We start from the raw sequence: 15,465 nt of genomic DNA on the forward strand, positions 1-15,465 counted from the left end.
GTCATACAGTAGGATTGTGCTGAATATATGGACTCAGATGGGTGGCCCGGTCCGGACTCTTTCGGGCTCGAACGGGCTACAACGGGCCCGCATTTGGCCCCGGCTTCGCCCGGCGCTGCCCGCACGCGTCCCGCGAGCGCGGGTTTGGGCGTGGTTATGTAGGAGTAGGCGGGGCGGGAAGAGTCTCCAGGTGCAGCTGGTCAAGCGCCGCAGTCACCCCTGGGACTCGCAGTCCCACTCCCATTTTCCACCCAAAACGCTGGTCCGATAATGCTCAGAGAGCAGGAAGGCAGTCAAAACCTCTTCGCCATGCCACACAACTGCGAGCGGCTCCCACGAAGCGGGGGCCGCGAGTCGTGGATTTGATGACCTGGAAGGCGGGGCGGGAAGAGTCTCCAGGTGCGGCTGGTCAAGCGCCGCAGTCACTCCTGGGACTCGCAGTCGCTCTCCGTCCGTTTTCCGCCCAAAACGCTGGTCCGATAATGTTCAGAGAGCAGGAAGGCAGTCAAAACCTCTTCGCCACGCCACACAACTGCGAGCGGTTATATTCTGTCATCCACATTTTTATACATATGGTCTGCAACTGTTAGTATAATACTATATGGATGATCCTTGTAGGATACTCTCACTGGCGATATCCTAGTTTTGTTTTGCAAGCAAAAACTGCATTCGTTTTCATGGACATAATTCTTTACAACGTATGTCCGTATACTGTGCATGATATCAAGAACAATACAAATGTGGTAAAGGATCACAGGCTTTTTCTAGATGCTGATTTGGTATTTGTCCTTTCAGAGACCTGTAGTCTTTACCTCTACGCTTTGCAAACAAAAACGATTTAGCAGCATTTCACCCCGTCCTGTTTATGTTAAGACATTACATGCATTGGAGATGCCAAATGAAGGTGCAGAACACAGATGTCAATTTTACATGTGGTCTAAAGATTTCTAAGCCCATTAGACAACTTCTCATATCAATTCAGTGGTAAAGAGGTTCAGGCCAGAGTGTGCTTTGAATTCCTTGTCCACACCTTTACAAATCTGAGAATACACTACCTCTGTAGCTAGGAGACCCCGTAGCTAGGAGAAACTATGCCTACTCGCTGGCTGCATTCTACGGACTTCCGTCTTCTGAAGTGTCTAGTTTCTACCATGTGAAGAGGCAGACACTTCTCATGCATCACCTTTATTCCTTTTAATCGTTTTAACCTTTTCCTTTGCTGGCCCCTTGATTCATGTTTTACGGAAACCCCGCAGACTCCTCTTTCTAAACAGCTTCTTCAGAAATCAAGGCCATGATTTTGAATTCCTGCTGCTAAAAAACACAAGCTGGCAGTGGGGTAAAGTAACCAGAGATTTTAGATTGCATGCGATCATCAACATACTTAAAGAGTATCCTTTTGTCCAGAACGCAAGAAGAAAATGTGCGAACGCCACTGCCTGACAATTATGGGTGGGGAGGGGGGGGGGGGGGTCGGGGGGGGGGGGGTTCGGGGGGGATAAGCTTTTTGAAAAAAAGTTTTATTTCAAATTAACAACAGAATCTGTAAAATCACATTTCACCAGCATAAATAGAAAAAACTGAAAAGGTGCACAAAGCTCAGCTCACCTTTGCGTTGAGCATGTCCACACAAAAGTGGCAGAGGGCTGCTTTGAAGAAGTATTCCTTAGCACCGTATTTCAGCAGAGGGCTGTCCATTGCCATTGTACCAACCTGAAGAAAGAAGCACACATGATGAAAAGAGAAGGTTCTAAATGCCAAAAATAAGTTCTAGTAATGGAAGATGGGAACACAGATACTTCAGGCAAGGACTGAGAGTGAGGAGTTTGCTGTGGCAACCTTAACTTTCGCCACTTCTGATTCAGAGCAGAAGTCAGAAATAACTGAAATGAGGGGGGGTTGGGGGGGGGGTAGTCGTTTAGCCCCATTTTACTTATAAGAAAAAAACATGTTATTTTGTAACCAATCAGCATGCCAAATTTTCCTCCTATCTGCCTATGCTTTAGGCAAAGATGTGGTGCTGGCTAACAGGGGAAAGGTTCTCACTTTAACACCCTGATGGGAATGACAGATCTACATTTTCTCCACAAACGACAGCTCCCATGTGCCAAAAGGACTTCTCACTGGGGTTTGATGGTAAAGGTGTGTGTTTGGCTGACTTTTTGACCATCCTGGTGATGTCCCTAAGTAACTCTCATTTAACACAACAGCCTCCACCTCGTCCAAAACATGTGATACATATGAGCAAAACTATCCAGTCAACCCCGCTGCCCTCATAAATGAAACAAAGATGCACTTGAATAAGGTGAACACTACTTCATGCTCTTTCATTTATCCACGTTTAAAATATTTACAGTACGCTAGCCATATCTAACCCTACCTGCTGTAGCATTTCTTGACCTTTAGCAGTTAGCACGTCTGTCACATGTGAAGCGGAAAATAAAAGCATACTTAGCAAAGCATAACCTAATCTACCTTTGAACAAATTGCACTAAAGTCTGCAACCCCCTTCGTTAATCGGACACTGTTCTATTTTTCACTATGCAAAATCCTGAGGCAATTAAATCTGCATAAGACTTTAGCCACTAGCCAACAACCACAACTACAAGAACAACCAGCAGACGATAGAAGCCCCTTGACCTCGCTACTTCTGCATTCAACTGAACTCAACATTGCCTAATATCAAAGCAATATTAAGTCAAACTTCCATGTCTGGCACACATCTATTCTTTAAAACAACTCTCAAAGTCCTCCACCACCTCCTAAAAACGTGAAAAGGCGGGCTGTATAACCCTAGAGCTTAAATCTCTCAATTTGATCAAAAAAGCTTGAAAAGACACTTGAAAAAATCCAAGGACAAACTGACACGCCATTATCACTCAGAAAGGTGAAATGCCTCTACTACTCCAGCTGGATTAGTACAGCTACATGTCCCACCACAACACAATCATAATATGTCCAAATTCCCCAACCCAGAATGCTCAAGCTTCAAAATGTCCTTTGCAGGTCTATTTCATATGCAAAACCATAGACTTGGCGAGCTACACCACAGTAACACCGGGAAAGATGAGCAGCACAATCCACATATCGCCCCAACCACTGAATCCTTACCTCCACACAATATGCTATGCTTCAATGATCTATTGAAAGATTAATTCACCAATCTCGCAAAGACCTGTTGTGCTTCAGAAGCAACTATGGACACATGTCCAGTCGATACATTCAAGAACATTCCCATATACTTTAGTCCATTTTCATAGTACAAAAGTCTCTCAAACAGCCACCATCTCCATCCTTCTTAACCCCTTCGACGCTGCTGACGGAACGGTTCCGTCATGCACGTCGGTTGAGCTGTGCGGATGACGGAACCGTTCCGTCATGACTCCGCCCGCGCAAGGCGGAGTCAGCATGGGCGGGGAATTCGCGCCGCACGGAAGCGGTTAACATACATCTTAATCCTTTGGGGAAGCTTCTATCTGACTCCTTTGACCTGGCCTCTCTAACTCAATGGGTTTCCTCCCCTACACATACAGGCGGGCATATTTTAGATGTCATCTGTTCTAACTTTCCGCTGAAGGTTGAGGCCCCCCAAATATTAACTTGGACTGATCATCAGCTTATCAGATTTTCGTGGTCAGCCATGAAAGATTCACCTAAGGCCTCCATGAATATGCGCCCCCCAAAGATCAATATAGGTATTTTTCTGCATGGCTTGATCAGAATAGGCCCTTTTTGGGAGGAGAATTAGTTTCTGCAGTGCAGATCTTTGACAGTTGGATACGAGCGGCTATGTCTGTCTCATCGAAGGTGACAGATCCTGGTAGAAGTAGGATGACTCCTTCTCAACCCTGGTATTCGCCCCCTACTACGCACTAGTAAACTAGCTTGCAAAAAATTGGAGCGAGTATGGAGGGTGGCTTATTGCCCACAAGCGAAGGCAGCATACCGCTCGGCTCAGCGAGAATATTATGCTAACATCAAACTGCCTAAAACTGAATATTTTGCTAGAAGAATTGAGAGGGCGAATAACAACAGCCGTGAAATTTTTTCTATAGTTAAGAGTTTTCTTTCTCCATGTGCCGAACAAATATCGATGAAACCCTCTACTGAATGGTGCGAAAGTCTCTCCTCCTTTTTCTTGACAAAAATCGCTAAAATTCAACAAAGTCTTAGAGCAATTGGCGGTGGGAGTTGGACTGTTGATAATGGTGGACCTAATGTTTCACCCATTTACACCATGGAGAGTTTTATTCCACCTTCAGTGGATGATACTTTGGTGGCAATTAAATCGTTAAAATCCGGTGCCCCTGGTGATACCTGCCCGGCCAGGGTGTTGGCTGAAGTGGCAGAAGTAGTGGCACCTGAGGTTTCTCAAATAATGGGCTTATCTTTTACAACAGCTAGGGTTCCTAACGAATGGAAACAGGCTAAGCTACTTCCCTTGTTGAAGAAGACAGGTGCAGATCCAACTGTGCCTAGTAACTATAGACCCATATCTCTACTCCCAGCTATGGCGAAAATTGGTGAGAAACTTGCATTTGCTCAGTTGAATGCCTTTGTAGAATCCTCGGAGGTTTTACATCCTGCTCATAGCACTGAGTCGGCTTTGGTGGAGATTACTGAGGCAATCAGGGAGTGCCTGGACAGTGGCGGCAGAGCAGCTCTGATTTTATTGGACCTCTCTGCCGCTTTTGATACTGTCCCGCACTCACTCCTCCTGACTCGCTTGGCTGAGATTGGTGTACGGGGTTCAGCATTGGAATGGGTGAAGTCTTTTCTATCGGACAGGTCTCAGCAGGTTTGGATCCCACCTTTTTCATCCTCAATTAGGCCCCTTACTACCGGGGTTCCTCAGGGATCTACAATGAGCCCCCTGCTTTTTAATATATACCTTACCCCTCTTATTGTGCTGGCCGAACAAATGGGAGCAAAAATCGTAGCGTATGCAGACGATACGCAGCTTTTATTTACTTGGCAGGATGCAGTAACTAACACAGAGGTTGTCCGTTCGTGCCTTTCCGCTGTGTTTAACTGGTTAGCAGTGGCACAGCTGAAGTGCAACGAAGAAAAAACTGAAATTTTGTTGTACGGCCAATTCCCGCCCAATTTTAGAGAACTCTTGTGGCCGTCTGATTTTCCCCAGCCAGGCTCAGTTACTATCTCTGCAAAGAATTTGGGAGTCTGGTTTGGAGAGGATCTGAGATTCGAGGCACACATAAAAAAACTCACAGGGGTGTGCTTCGGATCCCTTTAAAGCCATGAGAAAGTTCTTTCCTTATTTGCCATCTTCAGCTAGAGAGTCGGTTGCGAGGGCTTTAATTTTATCTCGGCTCGACTACGCCAACTCTCTCTTTAGCGGAACTCCGGCCTTCTTAGTTGCTCGACTGCAGATTATCCAAAATGCGACGGCACGTTTGCTGTGCAAAGTTCCAAGTAGAGAAAGCGTGCGAATACATATGAAGGAACTACACTGGCTGCCGATTGTGCAAAGAATAATTTTTAAAATCCTTACCTTAGCATTTAAGGCAGTCAATGACCTTGGGCCTTCTTATCTGAGGAAAAGATTTAGCCGCTATGTCCCCACTCGGCCTCTACGCTCATCTGACTGTAATTTCTTGAGAGTGCCCCGCTTTCAGCGAGTACGTCTGGGAGGCCAGTCTCTTGCTGTTGTCGCAGCTCGGACTTGGAACACCCTACCTCCGTCCTTGAGATCGATTGAAAATTTTGTTCCTTTTAAGAAGGCACTCAAAACTTATCTTTTTAGAATGGCCTATTAGCTTTTATAACTCCTTTTTGATGGCCACTTGCTTGTTTTTCTTTTTCGCGCCAGGATACTCTGGAAGTAATAGAGCGCGCTATAAAACAGCTAAATAAAAAAAATGATATCTTCATTCAAACTAATCTGCTACAACTATGTAGACAACAAACAAATCATTCTAAAATGTCAAAGCTCAGTTAATTTAGAAAGCTCTACAACAGAACCACAGATTAGTGGATGAGCATAACTGACCTCACACTAAACACATCAAAAATTGATTAGGGCCTGTGAGAAATTGAAAACCTTCCACTGGTCAACCAATTGTCCACCGATCAACACTACTACAAAATAGATTCAAACCTCATTCCGATACCCCAATTGCGCCAAGTTACAACATGATATTTTATATAATGAGATGCTTACGTCAAATTTTCCCTTACTCCGGTTTCTATCTAAAAGTACATGCCTCAGCATAGAGCAGTCTCCCTGCTGCATTACACCAAAAGTGTATATATAGCTCACTCTCCACGGATCAGGATCCGTGGAGAATCTGTACCTAATCTGTACCTACCTCCAAGCCTGACCATTTCGATCTATGATGACAGTTATCTGTCCATTTTTTAAGAAAACTCACACTAAAGGAACTTCTTTGCATTCCAAACAAACAAGTTATGAAATCCGTTACTGGCAAGAATATGAGCAATTGACATTTATTTTGAATTCTGAAATGCTCTAAAACATGGTTTTGCTCACGATTTTAGCTTCTATATTATAATGTAATCCTACAAATTTGTAGAAATCCACCGGTGCAAACCATCTATTCACATATTATTCCCCAACCACTGTGTGCTCCGGTTGGGGAAGGGAGAGGGATCTGCCACTGACCCAATGCTGATTCGCGAGCCGCCACTGCTTTTGTTGCGCAGTACTCTCCGAGATCTGGACGTAGTCAGACCGGTTCCCCTGATGCTGCGCCCACTGGAACTTCAGGTCCCACTGCCGAGCCCGTGTACGGCATCTCGCATGGTTGGTGAGCAGGATGCAGGAGGCCATGAGGACCAGCAGTCTCAAGGTCGTCCTGACCGAAACCCAGGACAAGGGCTGAAAGATCGGAATCATAGCCCGAATGTCCCGGACTTGCTGTTCAGGGAGATAAACTCGAAACTGCGCAATGTCCAGAACCACCCCGATGAAGAGCTTCTGAGAGGATATCAGGTGAGACTTCAGCACGTTGATGGAGAACCCCAGCAAATGCAGAAGGTCGGCCGTAGTCTGGATGTGGGAGACGACTGTTTGGGGCGAGCCCGCGTTAAACAACCAATCGTCGAGATAGGAGAAGACTGAAACCCCCTGATCTGCGCATATGAGCTGCGACCACTGCCATCACTTTTGTGAACACCTGAAGGGCGTTTGTAAGGCCAAAGGGGAGCACGATGAACTGAAAATACTCCTGCCCTACCATGAAGAGCAGGTAGCGCCGGTGGGACGGCAGGACGGGGATATGAAAATAAGTGTCCTGCAGGTCCAACGCTACCATCCAGTCTTGCGGTTCAAGAGCAGACAAGACCCGAGCAAGCTTGAGCATCTTTAACTTCTCCTTCCAGAGGAAGCGATGGAAGCTCCGAAGGTCTAAGATAGGACGCAGGCCTTTGTCCTTCTTTGGAACCAAGAAATAGTGGGAGTAGCAACCATGACCTACTTCAGGCATCAGAACGTGCTGGATGGCCCCCTTGGCCAAGAGGGCCGCAACTTCCTGCTGGAGAAGTGCCAAGTGATCCCCCGACATGCGATGATATTGAGGTGGCATCCCTGGGGGTGTAGTCTTGAAGGGGAGGGAGTAGCCCCTTCGAACAATCTGCAGAACCCACATGTCCGATGTGATGGTGCGCCAGTGGTGGAGGTGATGGCAAATCCTGCCACCCACTGGAGTCTGGGGGGCCTGAAACACCAGACGAGGAAGGTTTTAAGGCAATGGCAGCAGGGGGGGGGGGGTGGTGGACTGACCTGCACGCTGGACCCGTGACCCGCCTCTGCGGGTCCCACATCCGTGGCTGTGCTGAGGCTGTTGCTGCGCAGGCTTGTGACTTTGAAACAAACGTGCTTGGGCGCCTTTTCCTTGGCCACGAAAGGAGCGAAAAGCAGAAGCGGAAGGGGTGCGTGTGACCGTAAGGTCTAAGGACTTGGCCGTAGCCCGGGAGTACTTAAAACGTTCCAACACGCAATCTGTCTTATCGCCGAACAGGCGAGTGCCATCAAAGGGCATATCCATAAATGTATTCTGGACATCCCCAGGAAAGCCAGTGGTCCTCAGCCAGGCGTGGCGACGAAATGCCACTGTCGTGGAAATCGCTCTGACCAGCGAGTCAGCAGTGTCAAGACCACAACGGATGGTGAGCTTGGCTGGGTCTATCCCCTCAGCAACAGCTTGGGAGAGTATAGTCCGAGCCCCCACCGGCCACTGAGGCAGCACTTGCGCAACCGTATCCCACACAGAATGGGAATAACGTCCCAAGAGACATGCGGTGTTCACAGACTGTAGTCCTGAACTGGAGGAAGAAAAACTGCTCCAGTTTCTTGGATTCTCTGTCCGGAGGTGCGGAAGTGAACGCGCTCGGGGAAGGAGAGGCTTGGAAAACCAAGCTCTCTGGAATAGGGTGTTGGGAGAGTAAAACGGGGTCGCCCGGGGCCAGACGATGGCTTCGGGCCATGTTCTTGTCCTCAGGAACCCCTGTGTTAAGCCTGGACCAGGTGCCCAAAAGAACCTCTGAGAGTGCATCATTAAAGGGCAGTAGCTGCTCCGTAGAAGAAGACGCTGGCCGAAGCACCTCTGTCAGGAGGTTAGTTCTAATGGCCACGGTAGGGAGCTCGAGATGGAGAGCCTCAGCTGCCCTACGCAACACCATAGAGTATGAACCACCCTCCTCGGTAGCCACGGTAGAAGGAGATAGTGTGCCAGGTTCTGGAGCATAATCCTGGTCACCTGCATCCCCCGGATCCTCATCCCAGTCTGGGTCTAGCTCTCATTGAGCTGCAAAAGGGTCCTCAGACCCTCTCAGTCCTCCCCATCCTCCATAGCCTGCCAAGCAGGTGGAACATAGGGAGCTGGGTGGACAAAGGGAAAGAAACTCCCAAACGCCGTCGGAATCGGTGTTGGCCGACACCCTTCCAGCACCAGCTCCACGTCGCGGAGGAGGCCGGGGACGACTACGCCGGCTGCAGACCAGGCCGAAGTCGTCCCCGGCCTGGTCTGCAGACTACGCCGCCGTTGATGTTGGTGGAGGTCGTACAGGGCCAACCGACATGGACGGTGATCCATGGGGATCTCTCGGCGTCGAGACCGGAGTCATCGACGACGTCAGGTCAGAGCTGGCAATGTCAAAGACAGAGGACCCCCAGCCGAGCCCGAAGGCGCAATGGCGGGCCGGACTGTCCAAAGACAGGAGGCATTGCTGACTGGAACTCCTGCAGCTGGGCCGGAGTCGCTGATGGACCAGGAAAGGACGGGTAGGCCATCAGCAACTGTGGAGGCTCCGCCAGAGCAGCAATGGCGGTGCCACCTGCACCCTCAGCCGCGTTGCGCGACCGGCTAGGGGAAGGCAAAGAGCAACGGCGCTTCTTCGACTTCTTGTGCTTCGCCTTACCTGACTCCGAGTGCGAAGACTTCAAATGGTGGTGATGGCTCCGCTGCCGGTCCCTCTACCTCCCACAGGACCGGGAACTGGAACTGCGCAGAGCCAGCTCCTGGGCCTCTAGCTACATTCTGGAAAGTTTTCAAAGCCATGGCCCGGCAGTGGGCGCACGACTCTGAGTCGTAGTCGCGCCCTTGGCAGTAGAGACATTCACGGTGCGGGTCTGTCACCGACATCGTGCCGGGACAGGCCGCCCAATACTTAAAACCGGGCATCCCCATGCACCTGGAGAATAAGTACTCATAAAACAGAGACAAAAGTCTTTAAAAAAACTCAGTCAAAAAAGGACTAGGGGGACCCGTCTCTCTCCGGATCTGCGCTTGCTGGCGCGGAAAAAGAAAGAACGGACGTCAAAGCACGTGGGCGTATTTAAGTAGTTCCAGCAACGTCGTCTCGGCGACTACGACGCCAAAGACATACGCGGAGCTGTACGTCGATGCCTACCGACGGGCTGGGATACTGCTGACGAAAACTTTCCGGATCCAGTCTGATGCCTAGGGCTATTCTAAGGTAAGGAATCTATCACTAACATGTCTCTTTCAGAAATATCCTTTATAATCAGGTGATCTGAGGCAGTCAGTCCTTTATTTTTTGGCAGTCTCTCTCTAGAGTCCCCCCTCTTTCTCAAAATAACACTTATGTATGGGACTAGTTTTTGGGAAAGTAAAAAATTAGTTAGCACAGAAATTTAAAGAGTCTTCTCATAAAACAACACGAGACCTCAGGGTCAAAGTTAGTTTACCTGGAAATGCAGAATTGGCCTTTCAGCCATATAAGAGCTATTAAATAAATATCACATTAGCGGTTATAATAAACACTGCTCTTCAAAAAACTACAGACCATTCTTGCTTTGTCGTGGGTTACAAACATCCAAATGCAGAGCAGTCTGTTGAAACCACAAGTGAAGCTGAAACAAGTGAAGCAGGTACAAAACCTTCAGTATAATTATTATTCCAGGTCATAAATGATCATGATTCGAAAATATACTTTCCCAGAGGGAAAATAGTCCCTACTATCCTCAAGATATCAGGATACCTTGAAGCTTTGTCTGGGGTGTCAGGAGTTTGGAAGGTCATTTTTTTTAACTAAGTCCTAAAATTTGATGTTGTCATCTATTTTAAAAATACCATTTCAACATTTTTAAAAAGCATAAAGCAGATAGAACAGAGATATTATGCAGTAGACGACAACTTGTGCATAATGGCATCATGGCCTTTGATGTGACAGAAACTTTGCAAAATGGATGGCACCCTCATTCTTAGTGACCTATTCAGAGCTTTACTTCATCCTCACGGTCTACTGTTGCAGTTCACAGATTTCGATTTAGCAGGACTGCCACAAACCTAATCCTATTTTCTTCCACATAGACCATGACTTCTAATTGTAAAAGATTTCACAGCAGCTCATAAATAGGAGTGAAGGTGAAAAGAGGTGAAAAGAGAGTAAACACGGTTATGAGACTGTTATGAGGCTAACATTAGATTACTAAATAACCTTATATGTAATTAAACACATTAGGTAAGAAATCCTCAAACCCAGTCCTTTTTTTTTTAACTTAGATGCATTTCTCTCTGTAAATATGCAAAAATAATGATTACTTTTGTCTCTTGAAATCCTTGTGGTGCAGTTTTCACATGTGATTCCTAAACCTTACTAGAGAGTTGACTCCAAACTAGTTCATCACTCTTGAAAATCCTGGAAAATGACAATACATACAAAGGCGCTGATGAAAACAGGAGACACACAAAGTGCAAAATAACAAAGTTCCCAAAAAAACAAAACTGTGATAAAAAATAGAGTGCAAAAGTATATACAAAAATACAAGGCTTTCAAAATCGTAACAGATCGTAAGAACGATCTGAATGGGCAAGATCGTGCAAAAAGCGGATGTCAAAGTTTCAACCCGACGCTCCTACCGCATGATACTGGCTCCTCGAACCTCAAACGACTGCCAACCATGGACTGCTTTGGAAAGCAACACGATTCCAACTCCATTCTTCTTTTATATGATAACATACAAGATTGCCGCCAATTCAGAAATCTACTATCACCCGCCTCACCTTCCTGGAAGGAGCCCTAGTCTCTCAGATTTTTGTAAGCACAGTGCTAAGTAGTACCTACTGAGAGGACAAAGGTGAGCCCTTCCAGGGGAGGCGGGTGGGGTGCATGTGAATCTATGAAAGATACCAATACTGGATAACTGCTGTTACAGGTAAGTAACGCATTTCTTATCCAGTATTATGGGTATCTTTCATAGATTCACATGCCTGAATCAGAATAGCAAGCAATAATGAGCACATTTCGCATAATACATCTTTAAAGACATAATAATCTTATCATAAGTTGTTACACAGTTTACATGATACTCACAACCTGATAAGAAATGTGCGATAAATTACCTGGAAGGTGGGATGATAGGAAGAAGGCTCACCTCTACTGAAATAGATGACGTAGGACCGCCTGTCCCACTGCTGCATCCTTCATAAGTTCAGAATCAAAGCAGTAGTGCTTGGTGAACGTATGAGGTGGCTTCCATGTCGCTGCCCTGCAGATGTCGACAATGGGTACCCCAGCGAAGAGCGCCATGGAGGTGGATACCGCTCTAGTGGAGTGTGCTCGAACCTTTGAAGGCAGAGGATTGTGAGAAGTTGGCCTGATATATAATGTTCACTATTCTAGTGAGCACTTTGTATCAGTCCAAACAACCCTTATGGTGATTGGTTGTAAGTCAACCTTATAGACCAGCTATCCTAGTAGCGTGGATACGAGCAGTTTAAGCCTAAAGACTCGAGAGGGCGTGTTAAGCCAGCTGTTATACCATCACATATACCCCTTGAACACCAAGTGAAAGGACACCACACAAGTGTTATGAAAATAAACAGTGTATTTATTAGAATCACAACAGCCCTGTACTCTTTATGAGGACAGGGTACTAAGCACAAAACAAAACTCTTACGAAAATACTTAAGTTAGCACAATATACACAAATGCCCGAGGGGCACGTAAAACCATATACTCTGGAAGTGGAATGCGAAATTACTAGCAGGTAAGTACAGTACTAATAGGCTTTGGAATCGCTAGGACTTGACTATGGAATTGTTAGATTACTAATAGGAGGCCTAGGGGACTCGGGTGCAGAGTGTGCACTCTCACGCGTGATAAGGGACAAAGTCTATGGTAGCTAGTAAAGACAAAGTTAGTGTTCTCGGGCGAACCCGACCTGGTAGGGAGAAAACGACAGTGGATCCTGACCCTTGGATAGTGAGGCTATGCTGGGGCACCGAAATGCCGAAGTTACCTAGCCCAGGGGCTGCAGCTGCATATGTCTCAAAAGACGTCGGGAATCCTCGTTGCCGGACCAGGAGCCTGAAGAAAGAAGTTGCTGGCAGGCGACCAGTGAAGATAGTTCGAGTTGATCCAAGCCTGGATCGAAGATGGATGACACCTGAAAGCAGAGGGGACCAAGTTCGTGACTACTAGCCAGTAGTCAGGTGGCACCAGGAGGGCACCGGATGGTAGTCACCTCGACTAGGTGAGTGGGCGACGCTGTGCTCTGCAGATCTCACGGACCAGGAGGCGTTGTCGGCGACCAGGATGGAGGAGCGAGCTGTCCCACGATGGATGAAGCTGTCGGCGTCGCTGGACCCAGGATTGGGCAACAAAGCCTTGGCTAATTCAAGCCCACGCGGTGGACCTAAAATGGCGTCTGGAGTGGACCAGGAGGGTCCGGGGTGCTCCTCTCTTGGAAGGGAGCAAGGGCCAGTCTGGAGCAACCAGACCAGCAGCAGTGATGTCGTCGGGCGTCGTTAAGAAGGCCACAAGCCAGCGGGCTAGTAGCCAAACAACGCGGTGAGCAGCAAAAAGCAGAAGGGCCCTACGCAGATCGTGGAGATGCTGGGAGGCTGTACTTCGGTGCTGGAGCTGCTCAGGGTCGGGGCTTCTCGGACCCCAAAGCACTCACCAGAGGATCCCTCGGCGGTCGTGCTGGAAAGAAGTCGTGCAGTCTTGAAGATGGCCGGTCCCTCGAGGTCTCGTCGCACCCACGGTTCTCAGCTTTGCTGTAGAGGTGAGTAGAGGTCAGAGGTGCCAGGGAAGCCGGTTCTCGTCGAGCTGGGCAGTCGGATTCCAGAGGAAGGACTTGCAGCAGACCGCAGTGTTCTTAAGATGGTGCCTGCGGATGCAGGGTGACTACTCCTTAGTCACAAGGGAGAATCTTGAAGAAGGAATCTTGAAGTCCTTTCGAAGAAAGTTGTGTCTTGATTCCAAAGATTATCTAATTTGGAAGGGGGCCCGCTCCTAACTTTATACTAGGAAAAGGGGCTGACCCGGTGACTAGGTCCTGCCTATGGGTGGGACTAGGAGGGGGGTGGTTACACCCCTCTCCTATGCCGGACTTTCCCCAGGCCAGGGGCTGGTGTGCCCCTGGAACTGGTTCTGGCCGGCCTATGCGTAGTGAGCACCGGGGTGCCACTCAGCAGTCACCTTCCTGTAAAGTCCTGCCTACCCAGGATACACAAAACCCTGTCTGGGATGGTGCTAGCACCGCCCCGGACAGGAAACCCTTTGTCCAAGCTCTCCTCGCTGGAAGGACTCCCAGCAGCAGGAGGTCAGACCCGTGTCTGTGGTGGCAGCATCCATTTTGTGGAGCTGAGGCTTCAGTTAACTTTAACCGGGGTTCCCAGTTACATACATGTCGTGTCCCTCTAGAAGGGTGGAATGCTAACCCCGTCGCCAGAATTGGCGAGGGGTTAGTATTCCAATTCGTATGACACCTTACTCGACATGTTTTGATAAAGCAATACCAGAGATAGCATATAACCGCGAGGATTATAATGCACTTAAGAGTATATGGTATGCGTTATCATGGAACAGCTATTAGGACTTGGTTCCGCAAGCTGCAAACGGGCTCAGCTCATGCCAGAGCACCATTTCACACGATTCCATGCACTCTGCCTTCAGGATTGTTAAGGCCTGCCATAGGAGTGACTGGTAGGAATCTGTGTGTCCATTTTTAGGGTTAGATATAGGTATACTATATCAACAGCAAAGGGTGATTACACGACTTTGCCCCGGCTGTCATGCAGCCAGTTGTGTCAAATTTAGGAGGCCAGCCAGGGGTGGCATAATACATGCTTCAGCCCCTGGTAGGCCCTGGGTACACCTACGCCCTGAGTTACAGGGTCTGATAAGGTGGCCCAGTACCAATTGGTAAATGCACCTAGGGTACATGTCGTAATTTAGAGAGAGAACAGCCAGGCTCTCGGTCTGATTGGCAGGCCCACAGCCAGAGAAAGTCGTAAACCAGTGAAACAAAAGCAAAAAATCTGGGTGATCATAGGATTGCAGACCCTACTCTCCTACATGACCCCCCCCCCCCCCCCCCCCCCCCAAACTTTGGGACAATAAGCTAACCTTGACCAGGTGAGTCTTCTTGTTCTAAGTGGAAATATCTGGAGAGCCCATCGGCATTGCCATGATCAGTACCAGGTCTATGTTCCACTGTAAAGTCCATCCCCTGTAGGGAAATGGACCACCTAAGCAGTTTGGGGTTTTCACCCTTCATCTGATTTAGCCACAAGAGGGGCTTATGGTCGGTCTGAATCATGAAGTGAGTGCCAAACAAGTATGGCCTCAGCTTCTTCAGGGCCCAAACCACAGCAAAGGCCTCCCTCTCAATAGCTGACCAATTTTTCTCTCTGGGGGTCAGCCTTCTGCTTATAAAAGCAATGGGCTGGTCTTGACCATCAAAATTCAGTTGAGATAGAACAGCTCCCACACCCAACTCAGAAGCATCTGTTTGGACAATGAATGGTTTGGAGTAGTCTGGACTCTTGAGGATAGGTGCTGTGCACATGGCCTGCTTTAGGTCATTGAATGCTTTTTGACAGCCTGCTGTCCACTGAACCTTTTTTGGCATTTTCTTACTGGTCAGTTCATTTAATGGAGTCACAATTGATCCATAGTTCCTGACAAACATTCTGTAGTAACCAGTCAGGCCCAAGAAAGCTCGAACCTGAG

General features: G+C 48.0%; 1 protein-coding gene across 1 annotated transcript in view; it reads right to left on the reverse strand.

The window, feature by feature from the left end:
* The window catches only part of NAPA (NSF attachment protein alpha), a 218,850-nt gene that overhangs the window by 42,239 nt on the left and 161,146 nt on the right, over positions 1 to 15,465 (reverse strand). The window contains exon 8 of the mRNA XM_086938646.1: positions 1,609 to 1,713. Coding sequence (XP_086794772.1) covers positions 1,609 to 1,713 — 105 coding nt within the window. The remainder of the gene's footprint in view (positions 1 to 1,608; positions 1,714 to 15,465) is intronic.

The sequence above is a fragment of the Lissotriton vulgaris genome, chromosome 9, assembly GCF_964263255.1.
Source record: "Lissotriton vulgaris chromosome 9, aLisVul1.2, whole genome shotgun sequence".
In the NCBI taxonomy this organism is placed as follows: Eukaryota; Metazoa; Chordata; class Amphibia; order Caudata; family Salamandridae; genus Lissotriton; species Lissotriton vulgaris.